Source organism: Tripterygium wilfordii, chromosome 23, assembly GCF_013401445.1.
Source record: "Tripterygium wilfordii isolate XIE 37 chromosome 23, ASM1340144v1, whole genome shotgun sequence".
NCBI lineage: Eukaryota > Viridiplantae > Streptophyta > Magnoliopsida > Celastrales > Celastraceae > Tripterygium > Tripterygium wilfordii.
This window is the reverse complement of record NC_052254.1, coordinates 2,507,948-2,530,787: the sequence shown is the minus strand read 5'-3', so window position 1 is coordinate 2,530,787 and position 22,840 is coordinate 2,507,948. Positions and strand designations below refer to the sequence as shown.

Genomic DNA, 22,840 nt, shown 5'->3' with positions numbered 1-22,840 from the left:
ATCAAGTATTTACAAAACGTTTATATATTCGGATGCTAATCCGGTTTGGATTTTAAACCTATTTAATTGATTAAATTTAGATTGATTTAAATCCAATAAATAAATTGGACAATAACATAATTCTTGTCTGGATAAGATTTATATATTTGGAGTCTGACTTTATTTTAAATCAGATGAAAATTTTGTGTATAATTTATTTCGGATCTAATAATATTCGATCATTTGGATTGACTGGATAAAGTTTTGTCACCCTAATTGACGGGCGTACATCGGGACTCTATATAGTTTAGGGGGGCATTTTCCATTCTTTCATAGTTTAGGAGGGGAATTTTCAATTCCCCCATAGTTCAGGGCCTGCCAGGCCTTTTAGCCTAGATTCATATAAGACGATATTTATCAGTAATGAACAATGTTCAACGCCTCTTGTTCTCCCGCTTATCGATCAGAGATATTTGTTGATCGAAATACAAGGTGGGAGCAGATTTGGAGGACGAAAAATCATATTCTCCTTTTTCATGGCCTCGCGATCCTGTAAGTCATCGAACCTTGTTCCTTTTGATTTACTGTATCTGTTAGGCTTCAATTTCTCCATCGAAGATTGGCTTTTTCTGTGATAAAGAAAATTTTCCCGTTTGAAGCATCTGCCGGATTAGGTTTTTGCTTCCGATTCCTGATTTTTCCTTTCTTTTTAATCCATTCCAGGTTGAAAATTCAGTTGCTCGATGAAATCCCACTTTTGAGCTAAGTTGAGTTATTTGGTTTTCTAATTTGGATTACAAAATGGTTTTTTGGGAAGGATATGTGAGCGACGAAACTATGGGTACTTTTTTCCCAATTGTTATCTACTGGTTGTATGCCGGGTTTTATCAGTTGCTGCCCCCTTTGGATAAGTACCGATTGCATACAAGTAAAGAGGAGGAAGAGAAGAATTTAGTGCCGCTTGCCATGGTGGTTAAGGGTGTTTTGCTTCAACAGCTTGTCCAGGCCATAGTTGCTCTAGTGCTTTTCTGGGTTAGTTGTTGAACCCATAACAATTGCTTGTGTTCCTTTTTTATTTGATTTATTATTATATTGTGATTCATGGTGTTATGTCAATTTTTGTGGTGCAGATGTCAATTCACTTGTGTTTTAATGTGGATTAAAATAAATTTACCAATATCTAGGAGTTAGAGGTGTGTCAACATGTTAATAATCCTGCATAAACATGGTATAGCAGTGACACTGATTATAAAAATCTTGAGATTTTTTGAACTCCCCTAAATAGTATATGCTGCTTTGTTACCATAGCCTTTCAAATATAATCAACGATTAGCATGCATAAGAATCATCAATTTTTCTCCTTGTAGTTTTTCATAACCCATTTTGGGTACCATTGATTCAGTTATATTTTCTATAAGTTATGCCATGATCAAGTCCTTGTTCTAACATTGGCCTAAGTGTGAACTCCTTCATATCATGGTTGTTATCACACAAGGTTTAGGATGTATGGGTCACTGTTGAATATTGATGATTTTAGACTTAAAAGTTTGAAAATGGCAAAGGGGCTTCATGGGTGTGAAAAATTGCAGGAGGTTGATGCCCTATGATGTAAAAAAAATTGCTGCATATTGATTAGTTTGCTGCTGACATATACTGATTTAGTAGTTCTTTGACTGAAGGACTGCGTCTGAGTAAAGAAAATTTTCTGACTAGGCATTTCCTGTGAAAGAATTGTTTTCTTTGATATTCTAAGCAAAGAATCTTTAACTCCATCATCCCCAACAACACATACTCATACAGAAAGATAAAAAAAAGAACGGAGAAAATTTAGGAAAGTTAGTTTTGGACATTAATGTGTGTGTATTTTCGTTTTTACCCCCTAACTTATGGTTTGGCCAGATAAGATGTTTTTCTGTTGCATGGTAATGCTTCTGTGCAATGTAGATGTGTATCAAATAGCTTTGAATGTTTAAATGGGATTTTGGAAAATACCCATCATATTGATGAATTTCCTTTGTTCCTCCATTCACTTAAACTGAATGGAATAGAGAACACATGTATGTACTCATAGATTACTCGACTGTGGTCAGCTAGCAGAGATGTTCCGAGACTGAGCAATTTTAGTTGCATTGTTTAGCTATTGCCTAGTGTTCATTGCATGAAATAAAGAAAATTTCATCCCTTCTAATTTATTTCTACTATTATTGAGTTATTCAATATTTTCATTAATTCAAGTTTGCAGCTTGCCATCATGTAACTACTGTCTGTCTCGAGGAAGTTTTTCAGGCAATTTAAAACTATTAATTACATTTACATAAGCTAAAAGAAATGGTTGAATAAGGTCTGAAAGATGTCGGATCATACATTAAGATAAATTAATTACATTTACCTGCTAACTTTCTTGGTTGATGATCATGATCTTCTCTATTTCCCGAAACATGGTCAACCATCAACAAATCATTCCAAACATAATGAAACTTTCCGTCAAAAAATAATTTCTTGTTATCCAAAATCATGCCAAAAATAATCTCTTGTTTTATGAACTATTTATCTGGGTCAGTGCTTTTTCATAAAACTACTGGAAAGTTTCTTCCTCCTAACAATGCTTTTGTGGAATTACTTTCCTTTTGTTCTGCTGAGCAAAAATATGAAAATAATACAAGTCAGCCCATGTATCTCTTGTGCACGATTGAGCTCAACTTAATTTTTATAGGGATGAAAATGTAAACAATAAATGGTGACTCTTGCATTGTTTTTCGTTTCTTGTACTTATCAGTCTCAATATTGGGCTCTTGTGCTCTTGTATGATACATGCCTGATATTTCTTTCTCAGGATCAATAGCACTAGTCATTGGCTTCATTATTTAGATATATTGTGGGGAGGGCCACTTGGTTTTTCCATATTGCGAAAATAACCATCAAGTGAACCTTAAGTCTATTATCTGTTTCATGTCGAATTTGTGGGAATTGGGTAAAATATACAGGCAACCCAGTTTTGTATGGGTGCAACATGATATATTTAAAGTGTAGTAAGCCGTCGCAACAATGGTAGTTTTCCTTTTGCAAATTGCAGAGAAAAGGTATGTGGATTAGATGATGTAAAAATATGTATTCGTTTTGTGACCCGTCCACTTGCCAATCATTACTCAAAGCATGAACTTAAATCCACTGCTAATTTTCTGTGAATATAGTAATTGTGTCTTTTGCAGTTTGTTGTGTAGTTAGTGTCCTAACTTTTTGTGCCTTATCTTGGTGCTTTTGCTACAGTTGACCTCAACAGCAGATGCTTCAGGGGTGACAGTTCAGCCATCCATTCCGTTTCAAATTGTGCAGATCATTATTGCAATGCTTGTCATGGACACATGGCAGTACTTTGTGCACCGCTATATGCATCTGAACAAATTCCTATATCGCCATATCCACTCCCAGCATCATCGGCTGGTGGTCCCTTATGCAATTGGTGCCCTTTACAATCACCCGCTTGAGGGTCTCTTGCTCGACACTCTTGGAGGGGCTATCTCTTTTCTCGTCTCAGGTATGACGGCAAGAACAGCAGTTATTTTCTTCTGCTTTGCTGTGGTTAAAACTGTTGATGATCACTGTGGACTTTGGTTGCCTGGCAATATCTTCCACATATTCTTCAAGAACAACACTGCTTATCATGACATCCATCATCAACTACAAGGGACAAAGTATAACTATTCTCAGCCTTTCTTCTCCATATGGGACAGACTTCTTGGAACACACATGCCCTACAATCTTGTAAAACGACCTGAAGGGGGTTACGAGGCAAGGATAAAGAAAGATTAGCGCTTCACATTGTAATGTCTGTATTATCCGGAGCTCACACCTTAACACTTGAATGCTTTTTCGGACAAGGTCGACCCATACTGGTGAAGTTGAATTAAATTTATTCTGCTTTTCAGGCTTTCAATCCTAGGCTTTTAGCAGGAATTCATTTGGCTGTTCATCCCTTTTGTAGTTGCTTGACGAAGTATTCCGCACAGTTGTTTAGAGTAATTCACCCGCTATATCGGTTGTAATTGTGCTGTTCTCGACTGTTAATAATGTGGCATATTTATCTCACGAATTGCATATGTAGATGTTTGTGTCTGAAGAGATTGTAATGGGGTTGAAGTTATTATAAGAGATTAGAATTTCACTTCTGTGATTTGACTATATATGGAATTGCTGTTGGGTGGTTCTCTTTTGAAGGTGGATAACTATTGGATTGTGATAGGGTTCAAGTCTTGAACTCTATTAACAATTTGGATATCCAGCATCCTATGTTTGTACAGCTAAAACATGTTCTGTACCAGTTTTCCTCTGTAGAAAATAACATATTATATACAAAATCTTGATCACTTTGAAGGTTAAGAAATGTTCAGAGTTGAAGATTGAGACTCAATAGCATTTCAAATTCTTTTTTATATTGTCTGCATTGGATCTGAGTCTGCATGGTATTGTTTGCATTGGGTCTGAGCCCGCACGACTTTGCTCTTCCGAGCCATCGTTTATGACATAGACCCAAAAAAAAGCATCGGTTGCATGAGAGGGAGTGAACATTTGTTTATAAACCACTCAATTGGATTATACCACACCAATGAGAGATTTTTAGTATTAACACTTCCATGCACTTGTGGGTTGAGTTATATCAGACTTAACAATGGTTGTTTGCTTTGAGCCTTAGCCTGCACGACTTTGTTCTTCTTGGTCATCACTCAAGGTACTTAAGGCTAGAAAAAGCATCAAAAGGAGTGAATATTTACTTATAAACCACTCCGACTTGGTGTAAAAAATTGAAAATGCCCTAGCATCTCACTCTCTTTTTTTTTGTAGAATGCAAAAAAGGTTATAGGAAAAGAAAAAACAGAGCTAAAACGACACGTATTGTAAAAGAAAATATAAAACGACACCGAATTGGTTAAACAAATGTAAGAATCCAAATATCTAACCAGAGCGGAAATAATCATTCAGTAAGCCGCGGCTGAGCAGCAGCAAGAACAAAACCTCCAAAAGATGCAGAGAGCAATGGGAGGCACATCAAGAAGTCTACTCACCCTCTCTCTTTCCTCAGGTGCCCTTCTATTCTCTTCCAGTCATAAGCTCTACCCTCTCCTTAGACTACCCAGCAGAACCACTAGGGTTTTGTCAGGGTTTAGGCCCCTTTGCACCACAACCACAGTGATTGAACCAGACGAAGCAGTCCAATCCACCAAGCATGAAATCCTCCTCGAGAGGCTGAGACAGAAACACCTTAAGGCATCTCAAAGCCCCGCGCAGACCAGAACCTCGCAATCAAGGGCTGAGAAGGAGAGTCGGGATGATGGGTCGAACGAGGCATCAAAGAAGAAGAACAAAATGGTTGGGAGTTTTGAGGAGTTGGGGTTGAGCGAAGAGGTAATGGGGGCTGTGAGCGAATTGGGAATTGAGGTTCCTACTGAGATTCAGTGCATTGGGATTCCTGCTGTTTTACAAGAGAAAAGTGTGGTCTTGGGTTCTCATACTGGGTCTGGCAAGACTTTGGCTTATATGTTACCTTTAGTTCAGGTGATTTTTCAATTTATTTGCGTCTTTGTTTGACTCAGAATATGGGTTTCTTGGTCTTAATCTTTTTGAGCTTTGTATGTGCTTTGATATTTAGATTGTTATACAAATATAATGCATTTGATTTATTTGAATACTTAAAATATGCTGAGATGGATTATGGATGACTTTAGCTGTCTTCTTTTTTGTAATGTATACATTCCAAAATCTGAGTATCAAATTGGTACCTTCTTTCCTTTTTCGTTTTTTGAAAATTGACACGACTTATATGCTTTCATTTTCCAGGGTAATTTATTCTTATTCCCTGCATATGCACTTTCGAATAATATGCATTACGTGATGGTGTTATCGTTGGATTGAGTATTTAAATTAGCTTTAGCTTTGTTGATGTTGTAGCTCTTGAGACGAGATGAAGCAGAAATAGGTAGGCTGATGAAGCCCAGGCGTCCAAGAGCTGTTGTTTTATGCCCTACAAGGGAGCTATCTGAGCAGGTTTGTTTGAATATGCTTTTTATTTAGTTAACTCATTCTATGTATAGTTGTATACCCATGATTTGATTACTATTAAACAATCATCCTGTTATGATAGGTGTATCATGTAGCAAAGTCTATCAGCCATCATGCGCGATTCAGGTCAACTATGGTCAGTGGTGGTGGCCGATTGCGACCCCAAGAGGATTCATTAAATAACCCAATTGACATGGTTGTTGGGACCCCTGGCCGGATTCTTCAACACATTGAGGATGGGAACATGGTTTTTGGTGAAATTAGATACGTGGTGAGTTCCATTGAGTAATAGATCAATTCTGCTCACACCAACGAGCGTTCAATGTCTCACTATCATGATGCCTGAATTTTGCATCAATTGTGAATTTGTATGTTTCATATTTCCTTGCTGCAGTAATTCTATTGCAGTTCATGATGTTGGGAATCCTTTTAATAGGTGTTGGATGAGGCAGACACGATGTTTGATCGTGGCTTTGGTCCTGAAATTAGAAAGTTCCTAGGCCCTCTAAAAAATCGTGCATCAAAAACTGATGGGTTAGGTTTCCAAACTGTTCTAGTTACCGCGACAATGACTAAGGTATGCAAATTTTGTTTATGGTTTGCAGAATATATGGATTCTTTCTTTCTTGAGCTATGTTCTATGTAAAAAATATATTTCGGTCTAACCATAGAACTGATTTTTCAAAATTTATATACCCTTGTGACTTGACGTTGTTAATATTATGTATACTTAATATAAGGGGATGATAGGTTGCCTTCATTTTGGCAATTCCAAACTTTATTAACATATAACATGGCCTCACCTGTCTCCTTCTCCATTTCTGTTTGACTTTTTTTTCTGATAAAGGAATTTTTTTCCTATTATATTGGTAGTGCCTCTCACATGACTACGTTTCTTTTTATATTATTTGGGATTTGAATTGATATTTACGTTTGAGGGTCACAGATCAGGCAGTTTGCCAACCGGGTAGCTTTAGAATTACGGCTCCCAGATTTAATTATATAATCTGAAAATATTTTACCTGTTATATTTTTAATGCCTATGATGTTGAAATGACAAAAATATTCTAAAGAACTTTTCATTTAGAGTCACTAACGCCGGTGCACCCTCGTTTTTTGTCTGAGTAGTGAAGTTTGAAAGAAAGATATGTCTTTGTTAAAGAAAATCATTTAAAAGAAACGTAGGGGTACATAATGGCACGCAATTTAGAGATGAATCTGCCTTTGTAAAACCATGTCTGTCTAGAGTTCTTAAAGACGACTACATAATCAAAGTAGCTTGCTTCTAAGCATTTTTGCTCGGAACAGAACTTGATAATAATGTCTTATTTGAAACAAAGCTTGTTCTCCTAAAAAATTGATAGGGTTATTTTACTGGGTGGTTTCTTTATAGATTAAATCATGGATTTTGATTTTCGAGATGATTAACTGACCTTGAAGAGGGGTTCCAGGCAGTTCAGAAGCTGGTTGATGAGGAGTTTGAAGGAATAGTGCATTTGCGCACATCATCCTTGCATAAAAAGATCACATCTGCTCGTCATGATTTCATCAAGCTTTCAGGTTCTGAAAACAAGTTGGAAGCATTGCTACAGGTTAAATTCTGTTATCTTTATTTATGTCATTGATAAATGGTATGATCTGTGTTACAGAATCAATGATTATAATCTTAGTGCGATAATGATTTTTTTTGTGGTGTCATCGCTGGAAATGGATTCTCTAGTTAACGTGTTTCTTCTTGTCGGATTGTTCATTTGCTTTTAATGACAAAACTGATTGCTCTTACTCTCCCAATGGAGTTTAGTTAGCATTTTAAATTGCTAGCCAACTATAGGGTACATGGTCATACTTAGTGTTGTTTGCCAAAACTTAGACATGCAAATAGAAAAGTAAAATTGATGTTTGCTGTCTAGTACAAGCACAACGGCAAAATTGAGAAATTTATGTGCGCTGATGTTCTTAAGGCAGGTTCTAGAGCCAAGTCTAGCCAAAGGAAATCGAGTAATGGTCTTCTGTAACACTTTGAATTCTAGCCGTGCTGTGGATCATTTTCTTGATGAAAGCCAGATTCCCACTGTTAATTACCACGGGGAGGTCCCGGCAGAACAAAGGTAAAGATGATACGGGATATTATTTGTTGCCAATAATGCTTTGTGTTGCATTTCTTGCAGAATGCAGCCATTTTTCTGGCTTGTAGCTGATTTCGAAATTACTGTAAATTGATGGCAAATATGAAATATCTATTCATATGTCTGTCAAAATCTTCTTTTTTCTAAAATCTTTCTGCACAGTGCTTTCAAATTGTGCTTTATGCATGTTATATTCATAAATTGGGAACATCATCTTAATTTTAATGGAATAACTAGAAAGAATAGAAACAAAAGCGTAATCGAGACCACTGGAGTCCTAAGGCCAGGTTGAATAAGAGGAACCTGCATTTTTTTTCCCTTTTCTGTAGGGCTGTTCTTTTCAAATCGAGCCACTGAACACTTAAAGATTGGACCTTTAAAACTGTTATAAGAAAAGGTTGAGGTGAGACCTCCATTGTTAAAATATTTTTTTGGGCTCTATAGTCCAATTCTTGAGACAGTACCTCCTCATGCACCAAATATAAAATAGGAAAAGATAAAAAGACTATGCAATTGGATGGCGTCAATCCTTTTCTGTAATATTTAACCCATCTGTTTGTCTTCTAAACCCAGAGTAAAAAATCTCGAGAAGTTCAAGAGTGATGATGATTGCCCCACATTGGTTTGCACGGACTTGGCTGCTCGGGGACTAGACTTGGAAGTAGATCATGTTATAATGTTTGATTTCCCCTCAAACTCAGTAAGTTGAATATTCATGTATGCTCTATTTGTATCTGTTCTTAACTTCTTATGAATCATGATTCTTTGCCTACTTTTCTATGTCATTATTTCTCTGGAAGTGTAACTACTAGTTTTTCTTTGACCTTATAGATTGACTATCTTCATCGCACTGGACGAACTGCTCGTATGGGTGCAAAAGGTAGGCAACAAATTCTCTCAAGCGAATGTTTCATTGTTTTAGTATTGTATATAAAACGTCCATGCTTCATACGAATGTTTCATGGGGAGTTCAATAGGTTGCATACTTGCATGTAGTTGCAAGAAAGTTTGTAGTGTATCCTTCTTAAGGTCTCAATAGACCATTTGTTAGAAATTATATTGTCTATTTTATCTTAAGGACCCATAGGCTTTCCCAAAAAAGGATAATCAGGCTTCAACAGAAAGAAGGCAAAAACCTTCAAGTAGCTGTCTCTGCTACTTAAATACTTTAACCGGAAGTGTACAATGTCAAGTTGTATGGTTTCTATCTGAAGATTGAATAAATTGCTGAAACCATCCATCGTAAGGTCAAGCCTTGCCACAAGGGGTGTTAACAGGGGGGGGGAACTGTAAAGATCTACCTTCAAGTTGCAATTTGGACCATGTCGAGGAATTTGGTCCTGCAACTATTTGGGTTTAACAACCTCAAACCCTTAAATTCCTATTTCTTCATTTACATGCTAGGCTGTTTCTACTCATATTATAGCAAGCTTTTGGAATGTGCTGTGATTCTGTGACCACCTTTGCGAGTGCTCGTGGGGCTAAAATACTAGATTCTCGATGTTAATTTCTATTGCAGGGAAAGTGACTAGTTTGGTGGCTAAAAAGGACTTGATGCTGGCTGCCAGAATTGAAGAGGCGATGAGAAAGAATGAAAGCCTTGAATCTCTGAGTGTGGATTCTGTACATAGGGACATTGCCAGGACTAAGATAACAGAGCAGAAAGGGAATACATCTAAACTAATTAAAGTATCAAGTCAGAAAAGCAATACTAAATCCACATCAGTGAAAGCTGGTAAAGGTTCTTCTCCGGCAAAATATGTGAAGGCTACTGTTAAGGTGTCAAAACCTTTTAAGGTTTCGAGACCAGTGAAGTCTTCTGGTGCTGGTACCTCAAGGAAAGCGCCCTCAAGTAAACCAGTGAAGTCTTCTGGTGCTGGTAGTAGCTCAAGGAAAGCACCCTCAAGTAAACCAGCGAAGTTTTCCGGTGCGGGTAGCTCAAGGAAAGCACCCTCAAGTGGTAAAGTGCAAACGGGGGGCAGAAAGTCGAAGGTCGTCAACACTACATCTTCAAAACTAAGCGTTGTTGGATTCAGGGGAAGGAATTCATCTAACAAAAAAGAATCAATGAGGTCAAGTTAATTGTTGTAAAAAAAATCCCTCTTATTGGCATGCCTTAACGTTTATATGCACCATATCCCAGTTTTGGCTATTTTTATGTAGAACTGGTGCTTGTTTCTTGTAGATTATTGGTTCTTTGAAACCATTCATTCTTGCCATGAGCTTAAGAGTTATTAATTTTGATTGTATGGATGGATGACAGACAGACACTAAAGATGCGAGTTCAAACCAGCTTTGAGTATTTTCAGCTTTGAGTATTTTCCTATGATTTTCATAATTCCGTGGGCTTTTAAAAATTTCTTATCGAAAAAGGATAATTAAAAAAATAAAGGTGAATGCACCAGCCGGGAATCGAACCCGGGTCTGTACCGTGGCAGGGTACTATTCTACCACTAGACCACTGGTGCTTTGCGTGACTGCCTGTCTGCCCATGTTTTTAATAATTCGTTGATAGAGTTTTAATCGTCCTTTCTTCCGGTATAACTGGCTAACTGCTGCCGATTCAAACGTTTTCCCCTCATTAGTCTTCATTGGGTAAGCTTGATGATGTTATGTATAAGGAAGAGAATCTTTCTCTTAAGATTCTTTTCACTGACAACTTGATCATGGTATGTCCATACAAATTGTAGAATCAAATTTGGACAAATATATTATTGTTATTTTTGGACAAAGACATTTGGTGGCCCTAATCAATCAATTATTCAAATCATAAAAAATACATGCAAGGCCAAGTTGAACAAGTCATGACAATGAACCAAGAATAAGCAGTTAAGAGCAATGGATAGTCCATGGCAGATTGTCAGATACCATGCTCTTTTTTTCCCATTTTTAATATGGGAAAGATGCTTTCTTTTGGAGGTATGGCCCAGAAAAAGAGGTCAACTATGTAACATCATCACCAACCAAACCATTATTGTGGAACCCAGGGAAAAAAAAACCATTCTTGTTGAAGAAGAAGAAGAAGAAGAAGCAGCAAAAATGGATAAGAATTTAAGCTCCAAGTATATGGTATGCCTGGTGACTTCCATAATTCTGAACATTTTGGCAATTATTAATGTATATGTGGGTGATGGTTGGGATCTGTCATGGACCAAAAGAGCTGCAACTGAAGCAGAGGCTGTGGCAGCTATCTACTGCTCAGGCCATGGAAGAGCCTACATGGATGGCTTGGTTCTTGATGGAAATCTCCCTGTTTGTGAGTGCAACTCTTGCTATGGAGGCCCTGATTGCTCTCAATTCAACCCTACTTGTATTGCGGATGCTGATGGGTACTCTCTCTCTCTCTCTCTCTCTGTCTTTTTCACAAACACATCACAGGCATACACTGGATCTACATAAGTGGTGCAACACTAAGTGTTCCGGGTCTCGGTCGAGGAGTTAGGATTTAGAGTTTATAGTGTCGATCTAATCAACTGTGAGGACAGTGGTTAATAATCATATGCATAATGTTTGTTTGCAGTGGGGATCCCTATTTTTTGGAGCCCTTCTGGATGCAGAATGCAGCCAGTAGTGCACTTGTAGTAGCAGGGTGGCACAGGATGGGATACACATACCATGATAAATCCTTCATCTCGGCCGAGCTCGAGAGGCACATCCGTAAACTACATGCCATTGTTGGAAATGCAGTCACTGATGGAAGACGCATTCTTTTTGGTGCTGGCTCCTCTCAACTCCTTATCGCTGCGGTCTACGCCTTGTCCCCGGTTAATTCCTCTTCACCTGCTGCAAGGGTTGTAGTCTCAACCCCTTACTATCAGCTTTACAAGATGCAAGCAGAAGTTTTCAACTCTGTGGAATTCAAGTTTGAAGGAGATACCTCATTATGGATGAACAATTCAGATCCTAATGTGAATTTCATTGAGTTTGTAACTGCACCCAATAATCCTGATGGAAAACTGAATGAGGCAGTTCTTCATAGCTCTTACGCCAAGGCGATTCATGATCGCGCTTACTATTGGCCTCATTTTACAGGCATTCCTGCTCCAGCAGATGATGATCTCATGATATTTACCATCTCCAAGCTCACCGGTCATGCTGGCTCTCGATTCGGGTAACAATCCTATCACATACAACTCTCTAAATGCACACAAGTTTTGACAAAAGCTCTACTAACTATATCTCTGTGATGGCATAGATGGGCAATGGTGAAGGACAGAGCTGTGTATGAAAGAATGGTACAGTATATGCAAATAAATACGATGGGTGTTTCGCGTGATTCTCAATTAAGAACACTAAAGCTTCTGAGAGTGGTTCTTGAAAGGGAAGCAAGAGATTTGTTCGATTTCGGTTACAAGACAATGAGTAGTCGCTGGGAAACCCTAAGCAAGACGATATCAATGTCGAAACGTTTCTCTCTTCAAGAAATCCGTCCTGAAAATTGCACCTATTTCGACAGAATCAGAGAAGCTTCACCAGGTAATTCTTAGGCATAGGCTTTTTGTCTTTCTGAACCAACAGAAATAATGTTGGAACTTAATTTCCTGCAGGTTATGCATGGTTGAAATGTGAGAGGAATGAAGAAAAAAATTGTTACAGAGTCCTGAAAGCAGGCAATATCACAGGTCGAGCGGGTAAAGTTTTCGGTGCAGAAGATCGCTATGTACGACTCAGCCTCCTCAGAAGCCAAGACGATTTCGATGTAATGCTGCACCATCTCAACAAACTGGTCTTGGAGGAAGGTGGTTCCAAGACTATGTAGAGAATAATGGTGATCCAAGTAATTTTCTGCAATGTCATGGCTATTGACCTGCTCTACTTCTACCCATAAATGGACATCTCAAACGTCCATAGAAGAGGTCATCTCTGTTGACCTGCTTTCCTTTACATAGAGATTTCATGCTTGTTTTCAGAACTCTGCCTAAGAGTCTTTGGAACACATAAAACAGTATTCTAAGAAATGTGTTTTGGACTTGTGATCATCAAGTTCACTTATTGGATGTTGAAAACATGAATGGAAGAAGTTTCAATTGTGAAATCGAACCGAAAAACTGAATAAACACCCCTACTTTCACTTGATCTTATTTGCGCAGCACTTGAAAAGGGGCTACATATTGAAAAAGAGTAAACAAAAATTGAAGATTATGAACAATTTTTAAGCAATCTGCAAAACCGAGAACTTTCTAACAACTGGGGCCGTTCACCAAAAAATTCAGGAATTTTGCTTATGAAACATCGGTCGTTTAACCCAATAATGCCTACGGCAAGGCCGAGGGTAAACAAAACTAAACGTAAAAGGTAAACAACCTTCGTCCATAAGATTCCTGCAATATGCGAAATCGGGGACAAACAGAATATATGCAAACTTTACCCCTACATAATATGTAGAAAGACTGCCTTCAATACCTCTGCAACCTATTATTGAACCACATGTTCCCCTGTGGCCCAATGATAAACTAAAGCAGTTAAAAAAAATGAAGGTAATGCACAATGTGTCAATGACAATCAAAGACACTTTTCTTAGTCCTAAAAAAAACATATCTTTTTATTGTTATATGGTACAGAGTTACATTGAAGGTAACAGTGAGAGTGTCATACCGTAGCCAACCTTTTTGTCAGCTGTCCATGCTTAAAAAGGTTGAATTTCATTCTCCTGTTTACTAACAGGTAAATGAGTGCTAAGAAAACAATCACAATGAAATAAACTCCAAAGTGAAGCCCCAACGAGTATTCTACTCCACTTTTATAGCAATAGCTGCAATCACAAATACTTCTTACAGGAACATTGGTTATGACGTCTGGATCAAGAATGAAATCTACTGTCGCGGCTTCTTCTCCCAACCAAATATGTGTGGTTTTTGATTTATATCCAGGCACATTGACCATAACTGCAATGTTACAAAAGCCAGAAATTAACTCAGGAACCAGATAGCAATGTAACTATGACAGTTGCACAGCCTTTCAGACAAAGGTCGCAGCAGGACTAGTATAACAAATAGAAACATGCATATATATACATAAATCTCAAGTGAAGAATCAGCTACGGCTGACATCAGTTCGGCAATCCAGCACTACTTTTAAACAATCAACGATATATGAGGAGGTGCTAACCATTATCTGTGCTATTCCTGCATCAAATTCTTCACCTTTTTTCTCTTACAACTTACTTTATATTTGTGGAACATAATGTCGCAAGGATAACATCAGTGGCACGTTTGCCACTTGAAGAGGCATGGATTGTGTGATCATTATCCCTACCTTCTTCCTGTCGCATCAGTGTAAAGGCACACCATCTACAGCGGTACAGCTTCTATATGAATAGTATTTAGGAGGGGAACAGAATTCATGCACTCTAGGTCATCACAACTGAAGGACATATATATGCACTATCTGCACGATCATGATATTCCATTTTATGAAGGTAGCATTCAATCTTAAAACTGTAATTGTTTTCTATAGGCCTTTACTAACATAAATTAGAATAAAATAAAGATTGAAATAAAATTTAAAGAAAAGGCCACGGAACGAGCATCTCATATAGCATAAGGATTTAACACTCTGCCATGAGAATTCATATGGTTGAAGGGACAAACTATTATTGCACATAATTACCAGGAAATGAAAAACATAAACGAATTCAATTTAAGATGGGTTTGCACAAATAATGTGAATTTTGAAATTTTGAACAAAGGAAGATTTTAGAATGGGCTTAATAATGATGAAATAAGAGCCAGCAACTCTGATGAGAAACCTAACAGGAACTCTAAACATGCAACAAAGGGTATCTAAATCTATTTCTTGTACATATGAGTATATTAACATTTAGAACAAACAAATTGGTTAACCTCCAACTTAAGGTTTCATCAACACATTTCATCTTCCACTTGATTATTTTAATTTTAGGAAATCACCCCACCCCACCCCCCCACCCCTCCCTTCTCTTTTTGAATGATTTAAAATCCATTATATGAAGCAATTTCACATAGCATTTAGTCAATCAAATACCTTCGTATCTTTCTCCAGGTGCAAGCAGGCGATGGTAGTCAGAAAATGTTCTACCAGCTTGAACCTGCCAATAAAATTTGAGTAAGTAAAGAACATATTATGAAAAAGGAAGCAGCCGCAAATAAGCACAATAGAGGAATAACCTAGCTCAACAGGATATGTATCATGAAAAAAGAAACATTTAACTTAGAACTTAAAAAATTCCTGTACCTAAAGAAGGGAGAAACTTTTGAGATGACATAATCAGCACCTAATTATATTAACCTTTATTTGCACAGCTGAAATTCAAAGCAATAATGAGGGGGGGAAAACTTTTACAACGTTTTCACATTAATTAATCAGTTTATGCTCATTCATAAAGGTTAGAGATGATTTTACTTAAATTTACCATAGAAAGATTGCGAAAAAAGCAATCATGCACCGCCTCCATTCCCATCATATAAAAAAGAATAAATAAAAGGAAACAAAGACCAAACTAACCAACCAGAAAAAAGAGAAAGGAAAAAGGTCGATGATCAAAACATTATGCATTTTTTTCTGAATGAAAAATTATAGAATATCATCATCATCAAGGCCTTAATCTCAAACATTTTGGGTTGGCTTATGGAAAAGACAAACAAAAAATTAAAATAACATAAAATAAACAAAGAAGAAAGAAAATGAGCAATGATTCAAGCGCAACATAATTAATTGGAAGTAGATGCAATGCATAGTTGTTTCATTTTTGCCAACCGAAAAGTTCTGTTTCACTCATCATTGTAAATATCCAAGGCATCAGATGCCACATTGAACCAAAATAAAAGGATCCAACCACCAATCTAGATAGTTCAACAGCAAAGCTAGAATAGTATGACATCCAAGTTCAGCATGTTAGCTTTGCCTCAACAAGCCAGGACAGACAAATGACCAAAAACCCCCAAAGAAAGCAAAAACACATCTTATAATGCTAGACAGCTCAGTTGCCCGTCAGGATGAGTATGAACAGTCGCACGGAGCATCCTTTGGGTGGCTAAAGGCACCACCAGAAATTGAATTTTAGCATTCAAGGGAGCCTTCACTCACAAACTGGAATTGCAGGGCCTAACTACACACCAACAAAGGCACAAAAAAATCATCCAATTGTTGTCAGACCCTAAACAGAAACAAGAGTTGCCACCATACCAAAAGCCTGCGAGCCATCCATAGACTCACAGGGGTCTCATTTGGAGATCCACTATTTTTAGATGGTTCAAGGCAGTGATAATAGGAAATATACCCACATTAAAAAGAAAGCCAATACCAATATTATACTACACCAACAATGAAAAATTCAAGCCAAAAGTCATTGTGGTGGAAGAGTATTATTAAAATTTCTGCTTCTGGGAACATACCGTGTAATTGATTCCCTTAATCATGATAGAGCCGGGTAATGGCCTTCCATTATCAGATGAAAAGATTCTTCCATGTATTCCTGTCTTTAATCGAAAATAAACAATATTAATAGATAGTTTCACACCTCATAGAAACAATGAAGAAATATTTGATGTTGCATCATCAAGATACATGTAATTGTTGTTTTTCTTAATGGGCTGAAAAAATAAGAATCTACAACAATGTTGTTATGGCAAACAAGATGACACTAGCCATAGAAAACATTGCTATACAAAGCAAAATGGCGATCAGTTAATCAGATTTCTGTTTCTGAACTTAGAGAAACAATAGCCATATCTTACGAGTTATGAAGACTACAATGAAAACCAAAGCCAATTAATAGTGTACCTTCGCAAGGCTGGCAACTAAGTTTAGCAAACTCATTTTGTTGTAATCCCAAATAGTTGTAAGCTGCACATACATGCAGTACACAAAAAAAATGTAAAATGTAATAGTTGCAACTCTAAGAGTCTTAAGAGAAAACACATAAATTAGTGCCATGGAGAAGTGATATCAAACCTCGCTGGCATTAGGCCATTTGTTGTCACTAATCTCCAAGGTCAATTCAAAACACCCAGCATGTATATAATTCCAATCTTGCATGCCACCATATATAGGGTACCTGCGGCGAAATTGGTCAAATAAATGCTAAACAGTATACAGAAACAATTAAGATAAACAAGAAGCAAAAATTCTTAGCAAGTTGGCGCTTAGTAGTTGAAACAACGCGAAGATCCGACCACGAATGAAGCCTTGAGAAATTTACATGAATGGCTCTAATGAATTCATACAATTACATAAATACACTGCCACATCCACATAAAAGCAAGTTTTAAAATACGTGCAAAGTCCTTCATGACCAGGAATGCTGTCAATCCATAATAACACAGACAGGGTTTTGGGCTTTACCAGTAGGCTCCATTTGTAATTCCTCCTGGAAATTCCTTGCTCAAAGACATGTTACGGTGAGAGTGACTGTACAAACTTGCCATGAACCGGAATGCATCATCATCAGGACATCCATAGTAATTTTTCCTGATATTGGTCGACATGGGAAATGAAAGCTATCAGCATTTGATAAGGGAAAAAATTATTCTAGCAACGAAAAAACAATATAAGGTCTGAGTTTATATATGAAACAACTTAAAAAGAGACGGGTATCATCTGTTCCCAAGGCAACGAAAAGAAAACAATAAATCTTGTACGACTATAGCAATCCTCTAGAAGTGAAACCAGCATATAGGTTTCCATGACTTCTTGAACTCCAGAATGAGTACCCCTCAAGATAAGTCCCAAAATTACTGACATAAATTAAAATAACCTAAAATGATTTCTGGTGTTCAGGGAAAAACCATTAGAGAGAGATATTTCTTCGAATGCACACCAGGGCTAGATACCCGATTACAAATATGAGTATATGACATATGGACAAGTAAGTGATCCAATACAGTACTGGTCAGCAGCCAAATGAAATCATTCAAAACAACCAGTTTCAATGAGTATAGCAATTAGTTCGAATGAGTTAACAGGATTAACTAAGCAACTTGCTGTTCCTTAACAGGCAAATGTATGAATGCAAAAAATAAATAAAATAATCTAAAAAAATTAGAACCATGAAAGAAGGTAATAAACTCAAGATACAAATAGTTACGCTGGATGAGAATACATAATGAAGGTAGATAATAATTACCTTTTATCATGTGTGCCATCCCATGGGTAATTTGCAACAAGTGCACCCTGTAAAGACATTAATAAAGGTTTGATTACTGTGCTTTGTCTAAGTGTCAGTCATTTAGTTGAGCAGTAAAACCCGCGATTACCAGCTATCTTATTCTATGAAAAAAAAAACCATGGGGCACAATTTCAGGTTGCAATATCTGATTAAAAGTTTTATGAGTAGAATAAGAAGTAGCATATAAAAGAAAACAACTGAGTTTCTTTTTTTGCTCTGGCGCTGGAATATAGTGGGTGTGCTGGCATTCTCAGTCAAATGGATTTCATACACTTTACAGATACAAAGACCTGAAAGGTTTTGAAAAACATCCTTGACCTTGTTTGTAAAACTCCAAAACATACATTTTACAACATATTAATATCAGTGGTTCACACTCAATGGAGCCTTGAGAAAGTGAAACAAAGCCTCTTCGGACAAAGAAGAAAAAGAAACTACAGAATGAAGGACTGGACTTTGGCCAAGACTCAAGGATGCTAACAAACAACTTGGCCTATATATATCACACTTCAGAGCTAATAAATTGAAACTGAATATGCCAGATAAAAAAAAATGAAACTGAATATAACAGCAGCAACAGGTGTCAATATCAAATAGTAACTAGTATGTACACTATTACCAAGGTAGATTGCATGAAAGAGAAGAAATGGGGAAGGGGAAAAGGCAGAAAAGAACCTAGAAATTACCCCATGCAAACTGGCCGATGCTGTGAAGCGTATCTGTTTCAACCAATTCATAATCGCCCTTGTTTCAGGTTGCCGTGCATCCACTTCTTCATTCATAGGAAAGAACTGACATTCCAAGTTAGTAAATGGCTTCTATCATCAGACAGACAAAAAAAATGGAAGAAGATATTTAAGTCACATCAAGCCTAGAAACGTTACATAACCCAAATTTGAAATAGATAACAAATGGAAAGATGACTGGAAGGTTGACACCAATATTTTCTTCACAAAAACATCAAATCGAAACCTTCTCCTGAAGCTAGCACCCTAAAATAGGACCTCCTGATACAGAATTCCAACAAATTAAATTTTTTGGCAATGGAATGGGTAAATATTTCAGTACTCACAGATAAAAGGCTTTTCTTTCTTCCTCTTTTTAATTTTGGAGATGCAAGACATGATTGCAAGTACTCCTTTTTCAGGCAAATGAATCGCAAGAATAATGCTTAACCAGTATAAAAGTTGTCAAAAATTCATCTAACTATTTACAATACTGCAACACATATGACAATGTAGGGAATAGATCCCTATCAGTTAAAGAACTCAAAATTCCAGGCAACCTTGGGATTCTGTAACTTCTTATTCATGATTTTTCATTTCAACCTTGATACACTGGAAAGATACCTGGTCAGGAAAATCTCGATTTAGATCAATATTATTTGCATTACCACGCCTTCTTAGCGCATAACCATCAGGGTTCATTGACGGAAGAATGTGAAGATGAACATTCTCAACAATCAATCGCGCCTGTAGATAGAAAAAGAAAGAAAATAGTAGAATAAAAGATACAAATGAGAATATAAATAAATTCAATAGTTGCTACATAAAAAATTTAGAAAAATGTGATCACACACCTTATTCTTCTGTTATTCACGAAAACAGTAGTGCATCGTTATTATGATTTATGAATTTAGGCAACTTGAAGGTCAAAACAAACCTAAAGTCGGTTCAATTCACTTCAAGGAATTGATTAAAAGAAAATCTTATGAAATACAGAAAAATCAAGGAGACTAAACTAGGATTAGACCCTTCAAATTAGAAAATTAAACTAGCAGAATTAATTTAGCAGTGTCATTCAAAATAGTTTCCCAAACTTCTTCATTATAATATACCAGCAGCCAGCAGCGCTTCCAGTTGAGTTAATAAGCTTAAAAAATATATAATTGGAATGAAATTCAAAAACATGAAATGAGTTGTGAGCTAGTTTTTTTGTCAAAAAAAAGACGTAGACAGTAGGGGGGGGGGAAGAGATTTGATAATTGAAGAAAATTTTCAAAATAGCACTTGTTGCAATCAAAATTGCTGAAGAAATGAAGAAACTTATCTTTTTTGGAGAAAAAAATTGAAGAAAATATATATCAGTATATCACCAGGAAATCAAGACACAGTTTATAATAATATTTAAAAGAATGCTAAAATGCAATAAATGATCTGCATATCACAAAAAAATCATAAAAAATGAACTTCCATTTAGCATTAAGAAATGCAGTATACCAAAGGATCCTTCAGATAGTTGTCACATATCCAATTTGCAAGGATTATAAGAAGCTCACGGCCCACAGGTTCATCTCCATGGACATTTCCTATGAACTGCAAAGTACTGCTTAGAATCTTCAAATTTCTCAAAAAAAACATGTGGAGTATCAAAAAGATTTCAGCACTACGTCAAAAACAGAAAAATTGCAAAATCATGTCCACGGTCATTAGTCTTGTAATTTACTTCTGCAAGACATTAGAAGTGTAAATTAAGTTACGAACTTCATTGATTGTTGGCAAGCTTTTAAATGTGATATTTGTAAAATAGAAGGGGAAAAAAAAAAGGCATATTCCTTTTGCAGAGAGAAAAGGCAGAGGTTAAGCTGGCAGCCTGGCACTGATCAAAGGGAAGACTAGGAAGATAGATACGTACATTGAAAGCCATAATATTGTCAATAAGTAGCTGAAATAATTTAAAATGTATATATGTAAGCAGACACGTGCTGATTATATTTTCTAAACAAATATAACAGGGAGACCAAACGAGTCAAGCCTGAAAAGCTTTTATAGTGCAAATATTCTTGTACGGGCAGTTGGGCACACAATTAAAAGAAAATTCTTGATTCACCTTGAATGCCGGTTCAGCTTCTTCCTCACCAGGCTTGTCAGATATCTCTATCACCCACTATAGGGAATAAATTAGACATTCAGAGTTAGTACGGCATGATCATCATGCATAAATTTGGAATGAGATAAATCGAGCCCATAGAGGAATTTAAAAAATTACCAGGGGAAATCCATTCACACTCATCCCAATACTGATAAGTGATAAACCATTTGAGTATCCCCTCAAAGAGAGAAACAAGGTACAAGTCAGCAAAACCTTCAGACAAAAAAAAAACCTTAGAATAAACACTCGCATGTTTATTCTAAGATTTAGCATATTTACATCTAGAAGCATCGCTGATAAATGATACTCCATCCACATACAGTAAAGCATGCTGTTCAAATAAAACAAACAAACACAATCAAGTACAGCGGGAATCACCTGTATACCCTAGAAATGTTACTGCATCTTCTCCCGAATTCTTTCACAGCCTTCTCTAAATCATTATTGGTCATGTACCCTTGAGTTTTATCGACACTGTTACAAATTCACAGGGTCATTCACAATTGAAGTCTGCAATTACGATTTTTTGAAAAATATAATCAAATCTTTGAACAGGTTGGTCCAAGAAATTTTGACAGTGAATACCCAATATGAGACTGTTTGTTCTCGAATAAATGCCTCCCAGAAGCCAGATTAATACCATTTCCGAATCCTAAAAGGCATGAAAATGGAGTATAATATCAGAAACTTCGTGAAAACCCTACGCAAACACGCAACTGGCCAACTACCAATTTCATAGTTTTGTTGTCTTGGCAGAACAACGAAGAATTCAACTCGAAGATAACAGCAGTAATGCTATGGTTACACATACTCCTAGCTGACAATCCACGAATCATACATCTATACAATACATAAGTACATATTTATGAGCGCGAAGTATATGAGAGAGAGATAAATATATCAATAACAAAAGAATGGAAAGAAAAACCTGAGGGGAGAGAGGTACGTTCGCCACCCCTGGCGACGGCGGAGGAAAGGAGAGTGGAGAAAGACAGAGAGAGGAAGATGAGAGACGGTATTAAGAGCTTCTCCTTCATTTCCCTAGATGACGATCACCATCTACGGAAGATCGATGAGCTTGAGTCACAGGTGAGTGCGATTGCACGTGATCAACCTATGCGGATCCTGTTAAAGATTTAGGTATTTGTTCGAGTCATGGGCTGCGTAAGCTGCAGCCAACGCTTCGAAGTTTGAGCCAAACCATTTCGAGAAGTTCTCCCATTTTTTTAATGAGAGTATACAACTCTAGGATTGTTGGCTATACTGTGGTCTCAAATTTTGAGGGGTGATTTTTTTGACATAAATTTAATTGACAGGACGGTTGATTATTTCGGTTTTCTTGTTATTGATCAATTCTTTAAAAAAATATGTAATTTTTTAAGAAAAAATAATCAATCCATCGGTTCAATTATTCACTTTAGTTTTTAACAACCCTACAAATTCTCAATAAAATCATTTATATTTGATAATCAAACTCAATATCCCTAATAATTAGAGGTGGGGGTTTAGTCCAAATATTTACCAACCAATCAATACATTGACCAAGAAATTATGGATTTTTGGATTCATTTTGGTAAATCATTTTAAGTTACACGAAATATGTACGATGAACATTATTTACACCCCATTTTTTACTAAGTACACCCCACTAGTGTGTTTTTAAGGG

At 36.8% G+C, this 22,840-nt stretch overlaps 4 protein-coding genes and 1 non-coding gene across 9 annotated transcripts; 3 read left to right on the top strand and 2 right to left on the bottom strand.

The window, feature by feature from the left end:
* Positions 1 to 371: 371 nt before the first annotated feature.
* Positions 372 to 4,189, top strand: LOC119993658 (very-long-chain aldehyde decarbonylase GL1-9-like). Its single transcript, XM_038840860.1, has 3 exons — positions 372 to 531; positions 703 to 1,011; positions 3,247 to 4,189. Exons 2-3 carry the CDS (start codon positions 781 to 783, stop codon positions 3,787 to 3,789), a joined length of 774 nt encoding a protein of 257 aa, XP_038696788.1. The 5' UTR covers positions 372 to 531; positions 703 to 780; the 3' UTR covers positions 3,790 to 4,189.
* A 747-nt stretch (positions 4,190 to 4,936) lies between these two features.
* On the top strand, positions 4,937 to 10,395 carry LOC119992464 (DEAD-box ATP-dependent RNA helicase 39-like). Its single transcript, XM_038839162.1, has 9 exons — positions 4,937 to 5,529; positions 5,923 to 6,018; positions 6,116 to 6,304; positions 6,470 to 6,610; positions 7,485 to 7,625; positions 7,999 to 8,141; positions 8,733 to 8,859; positions 8,991 to 9,039; positions 9,679 to 10,395. Exons 1-9 carry the CDS (start codon positions 4,999 to 5,001, stop codon positions 10,239 to 10,241), a joined length of 1,980 nt encoding a protein of 659 aa, XP_038695090.1. The 5' UTR covers positions 4,937 to 4,998; the 3' UTR covers positions 10,242 to 10,395.
* Positions 10,396 to 10,556: 161 nt separating this feature from the next.
* TRNAG-GCC lies at positions 10,557 to 10,627 on the bottom strand. The gene has a single exon. It is a non-coding gene; the product is annotated as a tRNA-Gly (tRNA).
* A 332-nt stretch (positions 10,628 to 10,959) lies between these two features.
* LOC119992549 (tryptophan aminotransferase-related protein 4-like) lies at positions 10,960 to 13,233 on the top strand. The gene is made up of 4 exons (XM_038839293.1): positions 10,960 to 11,488; positions 11,680 to 12,270; positions 12,355 to 12,635; positions 12,707 to 13,233. Exons 1-4 carry the CDS (start codon positions 10,998 to 11,000, stop codon positions 12,916 to 12,918), a joined length of 1,575 nt encoding a protein of 524 aa, XP_038695221.1. The 5' UTR covers positions 10,960 to 10,997; the 3' UTR covers positions 12,919 to 13,233.
* A 438-nt stretch (positions 13,234 to 13,671) lies between these two features.
* Positions 13,672 to 22,394, bottom strand: LOC119993562 (carboxypeptidase SOL1). Of its 5 annotated transcripts, none has more exons than XM_038840740.1 (15): positions 22,103 to 22,394; positions 21,760 to 21,826; positions 21,553 to 21,648; positions 21,292 to 21,352; positions 21,133 to 21,189; positions 20,523 to 20,618; positions 19,653 to 19,775; positions 18,990 to 19,121; positions 18,262 to 18,308; positions 17,481 to 17,606; positions 17,091 to 17,193; positions 16,920 to 16,982; positions 16,532 to 16,615; positions 15,162 to 15,225; positions 13,672 to 14,044 (listed from the first exon to the last, which is right to left on the bottom strand). In XM_038840740.1, exons 1-15 carry the CDS (start codon positions 22,209 to 22,211, stop codon positions 13,749 to 13,751), a joined length of 1,524 nt encoding a protein of 507 aa, XP_038696668.1. In that variant the 5' UTR covers positions 22,212 to 22,394; the 3' UTR covers positions 13,672 to 13,748. The 5 variants fall into 5 exon arrangements, with proteins under 5 accessions (XP_038696668.1, XP_038696670.1, XP_038696672.1 ...); XM_038840742.1 differs by having other exon boundaries at positions 22,121 to 22,394; XM_038840744.1 differs by having other exon boundaries at positions 21,292 to 21,322; positions 22,103 to 22,393.
* Positions 22,395 to 22,840: the final 446 nt, after the last annotated feature.

Excerpts from the sequence above, each read along its gene's own strand:
- LOC119993658 (XM_038840860.1), top strand. The coding sequence starts at position 781 with ATGGTTTTTTGGGAAGGATATGTGAGCGACGAAACTATGGGTACTTTT. Across the intron at positions 1,012-3,246 it reads TTGCTCTAGTGCTTTTCTGG|TTGACCTCAACAGCAGATGC; the intron begins GTTAGTTGTTGA and ends CTTTTGCTACAG.
- LOC119992464 (XM_038839162.1), top strand. The coding sequence starts at position 4,999 with ATGCAGAGAGCAATGGGAGGCACATCAAGAAGTCTACTCACCCTCTCT. Across the intron at positions 5,530-5,922 it reads ATATGTTACCTTTAGTTCAG|CTCTTGAGACGAGATGAAGC; the intron begins GTGATTTTTCAA and ends TTGATGTTGTAG. Across the intron at positions 6,305-6,469 it reads TTGGTGAAATTAGATACGTG|GTGTTGGATGAGGCAGACAC; the intron begins GTGAGTTCCATT and ends TCCTTTTAATAG.
- LOC119992549 (XM_038839293.1), top strand. The coding sequence starts at position 10,998 with ATGGATAGTCCATGGCAGATTGTCAGATACCATGCTCTTTTTTTCCCA. Across the intron at positions 11,489-11,679 it reads TGTATTGCGGATGCTGATGG|TGGGGATCCCTATTTTTTGG; the intron begins GTACTCTCTCTC and ends GTTTGTTTGCAG. Across the intron at positions 12,636-12,706 it reads AATCAGAGAAGCTTCACCAG|GTTATGCATGGTTGAAATGT; the intron begins GTAATTCTTAGG and ends AATTTCCTGCAG.
- LOC119993562 (XM_038840740.1), bottom strand. The coding sequence starts at position 22,211 with ATGAAGGAGAAGCTCTTAATACCGTCTCTCATCTTCCTCTCTCTGTCT. Across the intron at positions 21,827-22,102 it reads ACGTACCTCTCTCCCCTCAG|GATTCGGAAATGGTATTAAT; the intron begins GTTTTTCTTTCC and ends CATGCCTTTTAG. Across the intron at positions 20,619-21,132 it reads AAGCTGAACCGGCATTCAAG|TTCATAGGAAATGTCCATGG; the intron begins GTGAATCAAGAA and ends AGTACTTTGCAG.